Here is a 14,083-nt window from a genome sequence, read left to right as displayed (position 1 = left end):
TAACAGGGAGCTGAGCTGGAAATGGAGCAAGGACTCCGGAACTCCAGAATGGAACACAGGTGCTTCAAGAAATGCCATAAACCACTGTGCCACAAGACCAGCAGTAAGCTTGCTATAAACACTAGGAACTTTATGAGCCCTATATTCTTGCTAATAGCAATGTGAAGACTGAGGAGGGGTGACATGTTGCACACAAATATCTATGGGTCCCTTTCAGAATGCAAAATCTTACTATCTGTCAGCTCCTTTGGAACAAATACTGTCATCAAATTTTGTAAAACCTCTAAATGGCTTCATTGCTTTTCTGATTTCCCTTTATTGTAGTCTATTTCTTCCCCATAGACAGACTGATAAATTGAATTATTTCATTCCTTTCCTCAAAAAACCCAAAGACTCTATTTTTTCTTATTTGGTGCATACTTCTCCTCTTTTGTTTTAACTGAAATGGAAAAAATACAGATATTTATAAAGGTACTTAACAAGCTTTTAGTGCTATTAAAACTTAAATCAATGGGAAAGTTATTTGGGAAACAGTGAGGGAAGCATATGAAAGAGACACGGATGGGAATTGGGTGCAACAGTTTAATACGCTTCTTGGGATCCCTGCATACCATATGAGTGCTTGAACTTGAGTCTCACTTCTGCTTCTGATCCAGCTTCCTGTTAATGCACATGGCGGCACAGGGAAAGAGGGTTACAAGGGGGATAAACAATGATCTCAAATGCTTGGCTGCTTACCAACTGTGTGTGGTACACCTGGATTAAGTTCTTGGATCCTGGTTCAGTCTCAGCTGGTGACAGGCATTTGAAAAGTGAATCATCAAAAGGGAGATATTTCTCTCATTAATCACACCACCTTTCAAATAAATAAAAGTTACTTTTTAAAAAGACATTGATTTCTATGAAAATAGGGGTACAAATGGAAAATACCACTCGTCGATATAAAGAAAGCAGTTTAAAGAAAGAGGTGGAGAACAAGGAACTCCTGGATTTCATTTGTAGGTTTTTCAGTCTTGTATTAAAGTATCTACAGCATGTCCATTGATTTTCTATTACATTCCTAGTAAAATCCAAATGACTAACCAGATCTACAAAGCTCTTCTATGTGTCTCAGATTTCTCCAGCTGCATCACCTGCTCATACCTCCTCAAACACAGAGAGATCACGTTGGGGCTTCAGCTGTCACCTACTCATCTCTAGACTAGATCATCTCCCCAGGGAACTGCACACTTAGCTTCTGTATTCCTTCTAATTTTTACTCATTCATCATATGTTGAGAGAAGCCTTCCCTAATTTCCCTAATTAGAAATATTTTTCCTGATAAGCTTCTCTTAATCACATTTATTAACATACCTATAAGTTAATTAGAATGCTATCTCCATAAAAACTAATAAACTCCATAAAAAATGGATAGTTGTTTTGTCAGTGTTATTTGTTAAATATCAAAAACAGCGTTGACTTACAAAATCGTGGTAAGAGCTTATTAAATTATTTAATAATTGAATACTTGAATCCAGGATGTTTGTATATGCTGCCCAGCTGGTATAGTCCAGAGGATTTGGGAAGAAGAGAAGATGAGAGGGTGTTGGAGCAATGACTCAACAGACTAATCCTCCACCTTCAAGCCCAGCATCCTATATAGGCACTAGTTTGTGTCCTGGATGCTCTACTTGCCATCCAGCTGCCTGCTTGTTACCTGAGAAAGCAGTCAAGAATGGCCCAAATTCTTGAGACCTTGCACAGACATACCTGGAAGAAGCTCCAGGCTTCTGGCTTCAGATCAGCTCAACTCCAGGTGTTGAGGTCATTAGGGGAGTGAATCAGCAGATGGAAGGTCTTTCTGTCTCTTCTTCTCTCTGTAAATGTGCCTTTCTAATAAAAATAAATAAATCTCATAGAGAGGGGAAGGGGGGGGGGAGAGAAAGAAGATGGGACCTTAGCAACCAGGGAAGTAGAGCTGCAAATATTAAGATACACTCAAGAACATGATTCTTTTTAAGGAGCTCTATCCCCATTGGGTGTTGGAATGTGCAGTGAGGGTGGCAACATCTATCTGTGCTAATGACAATAATGACAGCTCATTAAGTGTTAATAATTGAGGCAAATAGGAGACCCCAGTGGTAAATGTATACAGAAGGACTTGATTGACTTGTGGACTCTTACTATTCTGATACACCCCAAGTCATTCTTCCACTTTCTTGCAAACTTCAACCAATTAGCATGAGAAATCAGGTCTTTATGACTGAATTCCTGGGTCTATCTATGTAATATGTTTCCTTTTCCATATGGGTGTATTATAATATTCTTCTGTTACATGTGTGTTTGCTTATGTAGCCCTAGGTCTTTGTGTATCTGAATATGTACATGGACGGCTATGTGTGTACTTGTAGGTTGACTCAGTGTACTGATGTAAGTGAATTCTTGACTACATGAGTATTTGCACATAATGCAGTGGTGTGTGTACCCTTAATAATTTTTTATCTGTATTAATACGTAAATTGATGTGTCTCTGTGTTTCATGTACATGTGTTAGGTAAAACAGGGATTCACACACAGTTATTTGCTTTTGTGGAAAAGAGCCAAAGTCAAACCTTAGATGGGAGCAAGTAGGTGTAGCCATTTTATTGACAGATCTTCCAGCCATGACCAATGGTCTGTTACTCAGCAGCAAAAGCATTGGTTGAGTGCTTCTCTTCCAGGACTTTTTCTCAACAGAAGTATCAGGAGAGGCAGAAAAAAAAGCAAGTGAGGTGATCAACTGTGTCTGTATCAGTTAGTAAGAAAGCAGGCAGGTGTGATGGGTTAGAATCTCCGGGTTCTCTTGAGCTTTTGGATAGCAGCATTGGTGTCCCCCTCGGTAGCAATGAGTGCCTGGAGGTTGGCATGGTGATTCCCAAATCCCATGGCCTGGAGAGATTCCATCTGCTTGCTGAATCGAATTTCAGGGGCTTGTAGAGGGTGAGAAAGGTCTCCAGCTAGGGTCTGTAGCCTTTGTAGGACTGCTCCAGATTTATGACAACACTCAGGTGCTTTGGGGTCAGCCATCTCTGCAGCATCACTGGTCAAGGGAACTGTATCAGGATAATTACAGCTGGGGGCAGGAAGCCAACCCAGGCCCCATAGATAGGGGGCAACCCAGGGTAGAAGAATAGGAGCCTCTGTGACCAACAGCTGGAGACTCTGCTCAATCTGCAATATTGCTTGTGATGCTTTAGGATTGGCTAGAGCTAGAAGTAGATCAGAAATCTGAGTCTGTTGCAAGAATGTGGGTAGCTGTTGCTTGCACTGTTCACTCAGCTGGGGTATATTCATGAACAACATCATCTGAGCTGCCAGGCAGGGGTTGCTCATAAGAAACTGAGTCATGCCTCCTGTGATGCGGGAGTTGGTTTGCTCATCTGACAGCTGGAGGTCATCCTCTAATCTTTGCTCAGAACTCCCTAGAGAAATGATACCATCCTTGTCTTCATCCTGAGGCTGCTGGTTGAACTTTCTACCAGATAAAGCTGGTGTTCTTGCTGACTGTTGAATGGTACAGATATTACCCCTATCCTTGGTGGAAACCATGGCAACATTGTCCCTAGAAGTGCAATTGACCCCACTGATGGTGGTGTTGGTTGAAGTGATTGAGGATAAGGCATGGGAACTAGTATAGATGACCCGGGTTGTGGAGAGCTGTGGAAGCTGAGAGGATGGCAGAGACAGAGATGAAGGTTGGTCTTCTACTTCTTCTGGTACTTGTCCTGCTAACAAGGCTGTAAAAAGGTTATCCCCAAAAGGGTCTTGCAAACTGTTGATTTGATCAGTAGTATCAGCATAGCTCTGATCCATGGCATTGTTCCCACCTTCAATTTTATCTAAGCCCAGGGAGGGTGGCAGATTAACTGAATGCTCAAGAGTCTGTGCGGGTTGTTGCATCTGCATTGCTTCTTGGATCATGGCAAGGCTTCTCGCCAGCTCCAAAGTTTGACATAAAATGTCAGAATTGTCAAGGAGGTGAAAGACTTCTGGGTTCTGCTGAATCAGTTGCTGCATGTCTAGGTGTTCGGAAATGAACTGCTGCATGAACTCCATGTTAGACAGAAGTCGCTGGATACTAGGATTCCCTAGTATCTGTGCTATGTGTTCTGATTGACCTACTTCCAGATCCTGGGTGTGCGACTTGGGCACAGCAGACTCCACAAACAGGGCTGATTCCCCCGATGCTTGACTCTTATCAGCAGGCTGGCACACCTCACTGCTCTTCCCTTTGGTATTTCTGTCCTGGTGGCACGACTCATTTGTTGACAGGTTCCGAGAGGAATGGGCTAGGGATCTGGAGCCATGCTTGGACTTGATGACCAGGTGGATGATGTGGCCATCCACTATGCCCCACTGGCCCAGTGTGTCATGGTCTTTGAGAAGGCGGCCCATGAAGACCAGCACCAGTTGATCCATTTGGCATTTGAAATGAGTTGATAGCTTCTCCTTGAACTGCCTCACCGAGGTATCATCAGCTACAACAAAGTCTTTCTGGTTGCCTGGTGTCTTCACTATTACTCGAGTGACACTGGAAGAGATTTTCATGTCTTCAGGGCGATCTGAAGGATGCCTGCCGTGGGACATCCTGGGTGTCTGAGAGATGACATGTGGCATGGAGCTCAGGGTGCAGGCAGATGGGAGCAGGTAGAAGTAGGGCCAGAGGGGGTGAGGGCAGCTAAAGACTTCTGCTGGCCTTCGTCTCTAGTGTGGTGTGCTCAGGCCACAGGCTAGTTTTCTTGCTGCCCAAAAAATAATGAGTGACTACGCAAGGGCCAGTATCTGTGATGTTCTACCCTCACCCCAGTTCTCCAGATGCTGCCCAGCTGAGGTCTCTTGTGGCTACTGTTTCATACTTGCCATGGAATGGACTAAATCCTCCCAAGGTTGTCCTGCCTGCCCCACCCACTAAGGCCATGTGACCTCTTCAGAAAAGGGATATTGTGATGTCAATTTTAGCCTCACACACTAACAGGACCAGCCAGGAAACATGGACATATTTGGGAATCCAATTCTCTGTAGTAAAACAAAATAAGGCAATTTTACAGAGAATTGAGGGCAAAGTTCCCCCATGAAAAAGAATAGATAAAAAAACAGATTTCCTAAACTTGGAATACTGTGGCAGTGACTGCTACGTGCTTACTGTGTGAAACACTGAGTCTGGTGAAGCCTAGCGACAACCACACTCGTGTGAATAAGAACATCTTTTCCCCTAAAGAAGGACTTGAATCATTCTGCCCCTGATTGGCAGAAGGTGAGCCTTAGATATGAAAATGGAATCAGACAGAGGTCTAACGTGAAAGGAGAGGTCATTTTTTTCCGAACTCCAGATTTTGAAATGCTAGATTTGAGAGTATTCTCATGTGGTAGGGGAAATACCTTTTCTCCCTTAGGAAGCCAACACAGGAGTACTTAAGGATGTTTCCTTTAAATGCCTATTTATGTACTTGAAAGGAATGGAGGGATGGTTAGGCAGCTTGGCCAGGCCAAACCCAGGAGCCTGGGGCTTATCTTCTGTTTCCCCCATTGATTTCATAGTCTCGAGTACTTAAGCTATCATCCTCTACTTCCCATGGCATGCATTTGTAGCTGTTGTCAGTTCAGAACTTGATTTGACCCAAGGACTCCTACATAGGATGTGGCTGTCTCAGGTGACAACTGCTTCACCACAGGTCCATCGCAAGTCTATGTTGATATATTGGATATAAATAGAAGTATTGTGTGTGCGTATACATATATATAATTTAAAATACATGTATTTATTGAATTCTCATTTGGGATAGTATGCATGAGTGAAAGTGTATGGATTATTTGGATGATTTGGGAGATTCCAGGATCTGAATTCTTATGTACTCCATACACTTACCTGGAGCAGTGAGGAGTCCTATACACACACCAGGGACATGCAGAGCTCAAACTCACATGTTCAGTGTGTTAGAGATAAGTAAAGAGATGGAAGACAATTAACCAAGAGAGTCCCTGTTGCCATATCAAGAATCCTTTATTGAAGAACACGTAGACCCCAGAGTAACTCATGTCAGATCTGAACACCATGATGCTGAGTTAGCAGTTAATTAATCAAACAGGACTCATGCTTAACAAATTCTCTCTCTCTCTCTCTCCCTCTCTCTCTCTCTCTCTCTCTCTCTCTCTCTCTCTCTCTCTCTTCTCTCTCTCAGAAATAATTAGATTGATCCAGAGCACTGAAAGTTATAAGACCCTGTTTCTTGGCTCTCCAGGGACACCATAGGATGATACGGGCAAGAGAGAACTTTATCCAGTTCCCCTGAATCCTCTGCCCTGTTACCAGATGTTCTAAACCTGTGACCAACCATTCTAGGTCACAGAATGCTAGAATTTTCAAATCTGAATTCATAGTTTTTGAACATGGAATATGAGATGCCAAAACATCAGGGAGAAGGATAAACATTTTCCTAACATTTTGCTTTATTTCCCAATCAAACTCACCTAGATCATTTTAAAAGAAATCCCTCAGGTGTTGATTGCGATACTAATTATAAGAATAATGAACTATTCCCAATATCTCCCAATCATGAGAATGAACAAAGCCATTTTGGCAAGTGGCTGTGTTGTCAGTAAAGAAGACACACTCTACCAATGCCTTGTCTCAGGGCATAGAAAGTTTTGGGGCACTGACAGGTTTTTGTGGGGCATATGCCTTGGAGGGTCTTTTGGTTGGTAATCTTGGTAGCTCACACTTCAGGAAGGTGAGGTCATAATTGATCAGATAACCATCATTGAAAACATAAAGTTTTTGATCCAGGGGGCAGTAATTGATACCTTGCAGGGTTTCCAGCATCTTATCCAGTATAATGCTGAGATGCTGTTCCTGCCCAGTGGCAGTATCGAAAGCATAGAAGATCTCCTCTTGGCGAGTGCTCAGTGAACGTAAGGTGTAAAGCACCCCACAGGCCATGAAGGCCCCCGACAGGGCTGGCTTGTACTGCCTAGTGTGCCAAGTTTTCTCCACTTCTAAGGTACTGGCATTGAGACGACTTATAACCAGATTGCCCCTGCTTCCCTCAGTGGCATAGAGCACCCACAGCCCCTTCTCATCAACAGCAAAATCCAAGGCCTTCCAGGGTACACCAGCATAAGAGAAACGGTCATTATAAGTGGCACCAGGCAATGGGCGCTGTAGTACTAGGGTGTTGGAGGCAAGATCCACCTTGGCCATGTCATTTGAACCATAGTAGTTAAAGTACATGAAGTTATTGTATACAGCATTTCCACTGCCATCACCATAACCCATCTTCTGCTCTTTATAGTTCTTCAGCAGCACCAGGTCATCATAGGACTTGTATAACCGATAGTAGTCAAAGTACCTAGGCCAAGACCCCCCCACACACATTGAGATCATTAGGTGACAGTAGCAAATGAAGTAAAATAAAGTACTGGGGCTGATACTGTGGTGTAGAGAGTTGGGCCACTGCCTATACCATTAGCGTCCCACAAGGGAGCCATTTCGTGTCTAACTGTTGTGATCCAGCTCCTCACTGATGCATCTGGGAAAGCAGCAGAGAATAGCCCAAGTGCTTGAGCTCTTGCATCCACATAGGAAACCCAGAGGAATTTCCTGGCACCTGGCTTTGGTCTGTTTCAACACCAGCCACTATGAACATCTGGGAAGGTGTTCAATGGATGAAAGTTTTTTTGTCTTTCTCTTGTCTCTCCCTCTCTGTAACTCTGCCCTTTAAAAAATTAATAAATCTTTAAAAAGAAGAAGCTACTACAAAACATGTGCCAGTTATTATGTTAATTAGAATCAGAAACTTCAAAATCAAGCAGAATGTATTTGTAATGCATCATCATTGAGTAAACATTATGATGAAATAAATATATTAAAAACCTTTATAAGAGTACCACTAAAAGAATAATAAAATAAAATAGTTTTTTTAAAATATTACCAGTAAAAGCATCAGCAAGATACCATGCCAACTGGGAACTATATTTGCATGACCTCATTTAGTTATAAGAAAATATTTCCACTAGGTTTTAAGGTTCACAGATTAGGAGGCTAAGCATCATAAAAATTAAGTAATTTGATCAAGGCCCTACACTTCATAAGTAAAATCTGTGAAAGAAACAACACAATAATATACTTAGCTAATTCCAAGGATTCACTAATATAAAGCAAAGAAAACGAGTATACACTAACGAGCCAGTGTTGTAGTATAACAAGTTAAGCTACCACCTGCAATGCCAACCCCCATATGGTAGCCAATCCAAGTTCCAGCCGCATCACTTCCCATCTCCCTGCTGACAATTCGACTCCTTGCTGATGGTGTGTAAGCAATGAAGATGGCCCAAATGCTTGAGGCCCTGCACCCACGTTGGACACCCAGAAGAAGCTCATAGCTCCTGGCTTGTGAGCTGCCCAGCCCCAGCCATTGCAGTGGTTTGGCGAATGGGGAATGAACCAGCAGATGAAGGATTCTCTCTCTCACTCTCGTTCTCTCTCACCCCACATGTACACATGTGCTTTTATTCTCACTCTCTGTAATTCTGCTTTTCAATTAAATAAGTACATGAATCTCTTTTAAAAATTGTAATACTGTTCTCTAAGTGAACAACCCACAAATGATAGCTAATATTTTTTTCTTCTTTCTGGACATTGTTAGGAACCTAGACTCCATTACTTTCCACCTGCCTCTAGACACATAGGCATCCTCTAATGGGACATAATTCTGGAGCTGCATTTAAGATTAATGCTCACAAGATTGTTTTGGAAAAGCCCATTGAAGACTCATACCTCTTGACACTGGATATAAATCCTAACTTAACCACAACTGTGAGAAACTTCAAAACTCACAAATATGTGAATGTATGTTGCAGGTTACAAAGCACCTATAAGACTTGGAGAGTATGCTTGTTGGTGATATTAATCTTTCTCAGATAAGCTCCAGCTAGGACTCTTCTCTCAATGGATCGATGCACATTCATTCCCTCCTCTAATGACTTTATATTCCCCTGAGTCTGAAACACTGCCACAAGTATTGACTTCAAATATTCTATGAATTGTGCCTATTCCCCTAGGTGAGTTGGAGATTTCATGAATGACGTACCCATCTATCCATTGATCGCTTAGCCATTGCTTCATTTATTAAGTATTTAAGAGCATCTGCTATGATATCTATACTTATTAAGCACAGTGTTATGTAATCATCTCATACATTGAATTATCTTACTTTTACAGATGTCTAAGAATGGGCCTAAAATGTTAACTCATTTATTCAGCTTCACTGAATTTAAGTACTGAGCCTCTTACTCAGTTTCAAGCTTAGCTGGAGAATGCTTTTAACCTCATCTAAGCAGGAAGAACTAAGTGTAGAAGGACTTCTTCTTGTGATAGGATAAGACTAGAAATAGAACCATCATTGTAATATTAAAAACTTTGGGCAGTGTTTTAAAGCAATCTCAGGACAGTTTGGACCACACTGTCTGACAAAAGGCGCATGGGCAGATAATCTGTCAGTTTTAGAGTTTATGGAGGAGTTTAGGCTTGTGCTACAAAGATACTTGTTGGAGTAAGACTAGGGAATAGTTGGGATGAACATGGCTGTAAAAACGGAAGTTACTCAGGACTCACCTGCCATCTGCACTCAAGGGGGCCACCCAATAAAGGGAAGAGGTCCGATTTGGTGCTGAGTCTCGGCCCCAGGAACCCGCTTTGTATGAGAATCCCCTCCAATTGAGCTTCACTACAAAGGGTCTGCTGACTTTCTGGAGGCTTCCACAACTGCAAGAACCTAAAAGGAAAAGCAGACAAAGTAACAGCTGGAGTAAGGCACACAACTTTCAGAAAGCATAGTGTGAAGTATAATAACCATGTGAGTTTTCATTGTATAGCCACACACATGAGTGCGTTTACATGTATATAACCAAGCTGACTTTGCTTAAATAGAGTGTGTTTGACTGTAGGGTATCCATATGTCTATGTATATAAGCATGCATGTGTGAGAATTTACTAATCTTGGGTTACATTCCCTAAAGGACTCACAAAATGAAGAAATGGAATGTTAAATTTTCATCAAGATCTTTACTACCCTCGCCTCAGCACACCATAGCCAGTCCTGAACTCATACTCCAGTCTCCAGGGAAAGAATCTTAAGAAATTTGGTCTGTGAACTCACCGGGGGGCAAAAATGGACCGCGGTGTCTGTAAGTCTCTTGCTCCCTTTCTCTCTCGCACTCCTGTAGTTGGGCCTCAAGGATATCCACCTGCCGTTGGAGAGCACGAAAGCTGCTCTGGTCAGCATCAGCCAGAAGTTTGAGCGTAAGACTGATATTAGCTACCTAATGAGATGAGAACCATGAAAATGAGTCACGAGTGTTCTTAAGAACTGAATTCCAGCAGTTCTTACATTCTCCACCGAGATTCTTCTTCTCCAGAAAGAACTGATTTGGGTAACTAACAAACATGGGAGGACAGATGTAAGACTCTAAAGGAGAGAAAGAGCCTCTCTCCCTCTCTCTCTCTTTCTCTTTTGTGTATTTTTACAGAGAGAGAAGAACAGAGAGAGGTCTTCCATACACCAGTTCACTCCCCAAATGGCTGCAGTGGCCAGAACTGAGCTGATCCAAAGCCAGGAACTTCTTCCAGGCCTCCCATGTTGGTGTAGGACCCAAGGACTTGGGCCATCCTCCACTGCTTTCCCACAGGCAGGGGTTTGAATGGAAAATGAAGCAGCCAAAACACAAACTGACACCCAAATGGGATCTCAGAACTAGCCACAGCACCAGCTACCACCCCTTCACAGAGTGTTCTTAAGAACTGTACCCAGCAGCTCTCATATGTCTGAACTAAGATGAGCCTTCTCCAGAAAGAACTGATTTGGAAAATTCACAAATATGTGAAGACATGTATGTAAGACTCTGAAGGGGAGAAGGAATATTTAATCCATCTACTCACCTGGCTTTGAAGTTGGTGGAGGAGATACCTAGCCCCACTAACTCCTCCATTGGCATTAAGCTGGGTCAACAAGTTCTGTACTCTCTCCAGCTCTAAGTGCAGCTGGTCAAAGGTTGAGGGTTCAGATGAGAGAGTGAGGACACTGGAATTTCTGGACTTCAGCATGTGGCTCACTTTCAGGACCTGGTTGTTGTGGCCTTTAATGGCAGGTACAAATGCACCGACCTAGGGTGAGAGAGGCACTTTTCCTAAATGTCAAAACCTTTGGCTCTTCTCAGCAACTTACATCACATCATCAAAGAATCATTTAACATACCAAGCATTCCAATATCTGCCATTTTGTTTGCTCCTGTTAGCATGCCTTGAACTAGGCATTAGTTTTATATTCATTGGACAATCGAGAATACCAATATCCTTCCTTGCGCTTCAGGGAAATCTTACTCCACTACCACTCGGATTTTATTTCCCTTTTTCTGATTAGAGCTAGCCCTTGAGTAGGTTGCTGGATGTGCGAATGAATGGGAAGACCCACAACTTCATTTTACAATGTCCATCAAATCTTCCCCAAGAAATCCACATTGATTCTTACAGTGAACAACTGACTGCATATGATTGTTGATGCAGAACTTCTATTCACTCATTCTTACTTCCAAGACTAATTCCAAATTTTCCAGACTAATTCACAAATTCCTCACTCACACACACACACACAGACACACACACACAGTGCCTGTATTTTTAACTTGTAAATTCAAACTTACTTGGTTTTATGAGCTGATCATCCAAGTCTTTAATTTTCCTACATTTATGTCTAAATTTCTTCTTAATTTGCAGTGAACTCATACCTATTAATTCATTCATTCATATAGGAGGCACTTCCCACATAAGCTTCTCTAACTTCTGTTATTGCCACTGATTGGGTGGGGGGAATCCTAAGAACAAGTGCCTAATTTCTCCTTCATTCAAAGTATTTATCTCAAAGATAAGACTATACTTCTCTCAGTAATTTCTCTGCTGCTAGTACTCACCCTCATGCTGGGTCCATTATAGGACATACTTGAATAATTCCCAACCCCAACCCACAGCTTGAGCACTCACCATGGACAATACTTGCTTAAACTTGCTAACAAGTTCCTGGGTTGTACCTTGGAGTTGTTCCAGCTGCTGTAGCAGGACGGATTTGGGCAAGTGGACCACACAATAGCATGTTTCACCCTCATCCAGAGAGCTTGGCATAGTTCTCACCATCTACAAAAACATAGCCAGGGTAGGTGTATCATCCTTGGATCTGTGAAATCAATAGCATTTCAGAACTATCCAATTCACTTGGGCAGAACCCTCAAAAAATACACACGTCTGGGCCAGTGTCAACATGAGTGACAGTTCCTCATGCCTAGGTACTGGGACGTTGGTAAAGTCATGTATGGCTTCCCCCTTGTTTTCTCCCCTTCCCCCAGAAACAAGAAACGGAATGAGGAAATTTGTAAACAATGAGTTCACTCAATTTTCCGATCCTTTCCATGCTGATCAACCATGTAATCATTATGAAAAATAAAATAATTATTTAAAAATATGCTAGGGCTGAAAGATACATAATTTGGAGTCTTTCTCATTTTGTTTATCATAGTGCTTGCATACTTCTTGTAGCCCAAATCTACTGAGTCTAAAGCCAGATCAGCTAAGTTCTAATTTTAGCTTTGTGACATTGGATAGAACATTTAATTCTTCTTTGCCCCAGTGCCTTCAGATTCATAATGGGGCAAATTATGATGTTGGCTTTATTGATTTACTTTAGGAATTAGATAGATAGTTGATTGATTGATTGATTGATTGATTACAAACAAAACAGAAATAAATATCTATTAAGTATTTAGAATAGGAACCACCTGCCTATGGTAGAATATATTTAGTTACCACAGTTGTCTGAATTGATTTCCTTTTGGAAGCTATCTAAGCAACATCAGATTGAAAATTGTTACCTAATGTATTTTAATAAGTCCCACCCACAGCTTTTCTGGTCCTAGAACACATAGCTTAATCCAACAGTGTAGTCAACCTGCCCAACAGTTTAGTCTTTTGCAGACAATAAATAAAAGATACCGAGGTCTATAATATTCTGAATTTGCCATCATTAACTCTAGTATCCTTAGCACTAAGGAATAAGATGGTACAGAAAATAAAACCTTGTAATGAAGCAGATGAACAACCCAGAGTCCCTGTTGCCATGGTGTTCAGTTGATTTTCCCCGTTTCATTCTTTTTTTTTCAAATCAATAGAAAATAGAGAAAAGCAGGTGCCCCATCCTCATTCTGTCTCTTCCTACTACTCTCTTCACTCTCTCCCGGAACAGTAAAGTGACAAAAGAAGTCAGTCCAAAGCACAGAACCCCTACCTGCTGTGATTCCTCCACCCTCTGGTCCTGAGGCTGACCTGTGTACACCAGGGGCAGCAGCAAGAGAGGGGGCAGCAGAGCTAGCACAGGCTGCATCTTGTAACAGCTGGACGATCCAAGTCCTTGCTGCGCCCCCGGGTCTTTATCTCTAATCCATAATAGTCTTGGTGGGAGGGGATGCATATTTCAACATCTTAGAGGGTTTGGAGAACAAGAGCATGTGACAGGGGTTAGAGGGAGGGTGGAGAAGAGTTACAACAGACTGGTACCCTAGACGTGGGGTGGACGTGGGCCTGTCACTACAATCAGTATCTTCCTCTTCCATCTCCAAGCTGAATCTTCTCTTGCCCTTCTGGGTCCTCATGTCCAAACAGAGTAAGGCAAATCTGAGACATCCTAGGCAGGGCCTTGGGATGGTCTTGCTGGAAGAATTATGACCTTCCTCTGGACTTTGAGAGAGGAAAGATTCTAAAAGGAAATGCAACACTGCTTGTTCAGTTCCAATTGTGTGCCCTTGGCTGAGGGCCAAAGTACATGTATGGAGGAGATTATTTTAGCAACACTGTACTGCATTGCTCTGTTATATTTCCACTCTCACCCCTAGCGATTTGCCTCCTCTACTGGCCTGGGTACTCTAAACTTATCCATCCCCTTGCATTGCTTTTTTTCATTGCACTATTTAAATGTTTTCCATAAGTTCACTCATCCTAATGCCAGCAGTCACCAAAAAAGTCTGTCCT

General features: G+C 42.2%; 2 protein-coding genes across 2 annotated transcripts; both read right to left on the bottom strand.

Annotated features, from left to right (window-relative positions):
* Nucleotides 1-2,602: 2,602 nt before the first annotated feature.
* On the bottom strand, nt 2,603-4,914 carry UBQLNL (ubiquilin like). The gene has a single exon (XM_004590092.4). It carries the CDS (start codon nt 4,633-4,635, stop codon nt 2,803-2,805), a length of 1,833 nt encoding a protein of 610 aa, XP_004590149.2. The 5' UTR covers nt 4,636-4,914; the 3' UTR covers nt 2,603-2,802.
* Nucleotides 4,915-6,646: 1,732 nt separating this feature from the next.
* On the bottom strand, nt 6,647-13,439 carry LOC101523783 (olfactomedin-4). The gene is made up of 6 exons (XM_004590093.4): nt 13,362-13,439; nt 12,050-12,199; nt 10,948-11,176; nt 10,173-10,331; nt 9,629-9,788; nt 6,647-7,364 (listed from the first exon to the last, which is right to left on the bottom strand). Exons 1-6 carry the CDS (start codon nt 13,437-13,439, stop codon nt 6,647-6,649), a joined length of 1,494 nt encoding a protein of 497 aa, XP_004590150.2.
* Between the last annotated feature and the right edge of the window lie 644 nt (nt 13,440-14,083).

This window comes from Ochotona princeps, chromosome 4 (genome assembly GCF_030435755.1).
Source record: "Ochotona princeps isolate mOchPri1 chromosome 4, mOchPri1.hap1, whole genome shotgun sequence".
Lineage (NCBI taxonomy): Eukaryota > Metazoa > Chordata > Mammalia > Lagomorpha > Ochotonidae > Ochotona > Ochotona princeps.
The sequence above is the reverse complement of the archived record's forward strand: the minus strand, read 5'-3'. Positions and strand labels throughout refer to the sequence as shown.